Source organism: Hyposmocoma kahamanoa, unplaced genomic scaffold (assembly GCF_003589595.1).
Source record: "Hyposmocoma kahamanoa isolate Upper Pololo Valley unplaced genomic scaffold, ASM358959v1 100087, whole genome shotgun sequence".
Classification (NCBI taxonomy): domain Eukaryota; kingdom Metazoa; phylum Arthropoda; class Insecta; order Lepidoptera; family Cosmopterigidae; genus Hyposmocoma; species Hyposmocoma kahamanoa.
In genome coordinates, this window is record NW_020653222.1 from 8798 (window position 1) to 9976 (window position 1179).

General features: G+C 36.8%; 1 protein-coding gene across 1 annotated transcript in view; it reads left to right on the plus strand.

The window, feature by feature from the left end:
• The window catches only part of LOC113229294 (xanthine dehydrogenase 1-like), a 12039-nt gene that overhangs the window by 6227 nt on the left and 4633 nt on the right, over positions 1–1179 (plus strand). The window contains exons 5-7 of the mRNA XM_026462844.1: positions 5–222; positions 362–523; positions 1028–1156. Coding sequence (XP_026318629.1) covers positions 5–222; positions 362–523; positions 1028–1156 — 509 coding nt within the window. The remainder of the gene's footprint in view (positions 1–4; positions 223–361; positions 524–1027; positions 1157–1179) is intronic.

Consider the following 1179-nt stretch of genomic DNA (forward strand, 5'->3'; position numbering starts at 1 on the left):
AACGAAAAAGTCCAGTTAGCAAGAATTGCATATGGAGGTCTCTCCTCAACCTTCATTAGAGCTGCGGCCACTGAAAAGTACTTGACCGGCAAAGAACTTTTCACAAACGATACTTTGCGTATGGTATTGCAAGTTTTAAAAGGAGAATTAAAAGTGGTGGAGATTCCACCAAATCCCTCGGCTGCCTATAGAAAACAATTGGCTATCAACTTGTTTTACAAGGTACAAATAAGTGTTGTTGTATTCGTTCAAAGACGCCGTGAGCAAATCATCGCATGTTAATAAAGTTGGTACTCATGAATATGTCAAGTAAATACAATGTTATGTGTATCTGATAATGTGACCATCTCATTTTTAACAGGGTCTTTTGTCAATATGTCCGGAGGATAAAATTCCTGAACGATATTCTTCAGCAGTGATTAATTTGCACGAAAACCGACCAGTCTCTCAGGGAATACAGGTTTATGACACAAACCCTTCACTTTGGCCTTTGAATCAGCCTTTGCCTAAGGTGGACGGCTTGGTAAGTTAATTTTTGATTCGGATTGTTTTATTAAAAAAGGTGTTTTTTTTTCTTTTTACACCACACAAGCGACTCTCATGTGTCTCTTAACGCTATTAAGGTTAGCGTCATTATAGTATTCTTATTATGATCATCTAAATGAAAGTGAATACTTGAATCGAGGTGCACTAGAAAGATCATTTGATGTCAGTTGTATCATGGGACCTCCCTCTGTGAGAGCCAGCAAAATTGCAGATAAACGCGAATTGTTGTTAATTGTGATGAATACTTTAATTATACACATTATTGTCATCATAATGTTGCTATTGCTCTCACAAGCAGAGTGCAATCAAAAGACCTGGCTATATCTCAGCTGGCAGATGCACGTACGAATACAAAAGGAACACACAAATTTAATTCCACAATAATCTCTAGCACGAGAAAAAAATATCTTTGTTTTATTTGCATGAGAGTGTGTACCATCAATGGGATATTTATGTAGTGATTTATTGATTTTATTTTCAGATTCTGTGTGCTGGAGAAGCCAAATATACTGAAGACATGCCATCTCTTCCCGAAGAAGTATACGGTGCATTCGTGCTGAGTACAGTTCCAAATGGAAAAATTGTATCAATAGATCCTAGTAAGGCTTTGGTAAGAGTTGCTTAGATAAAAAA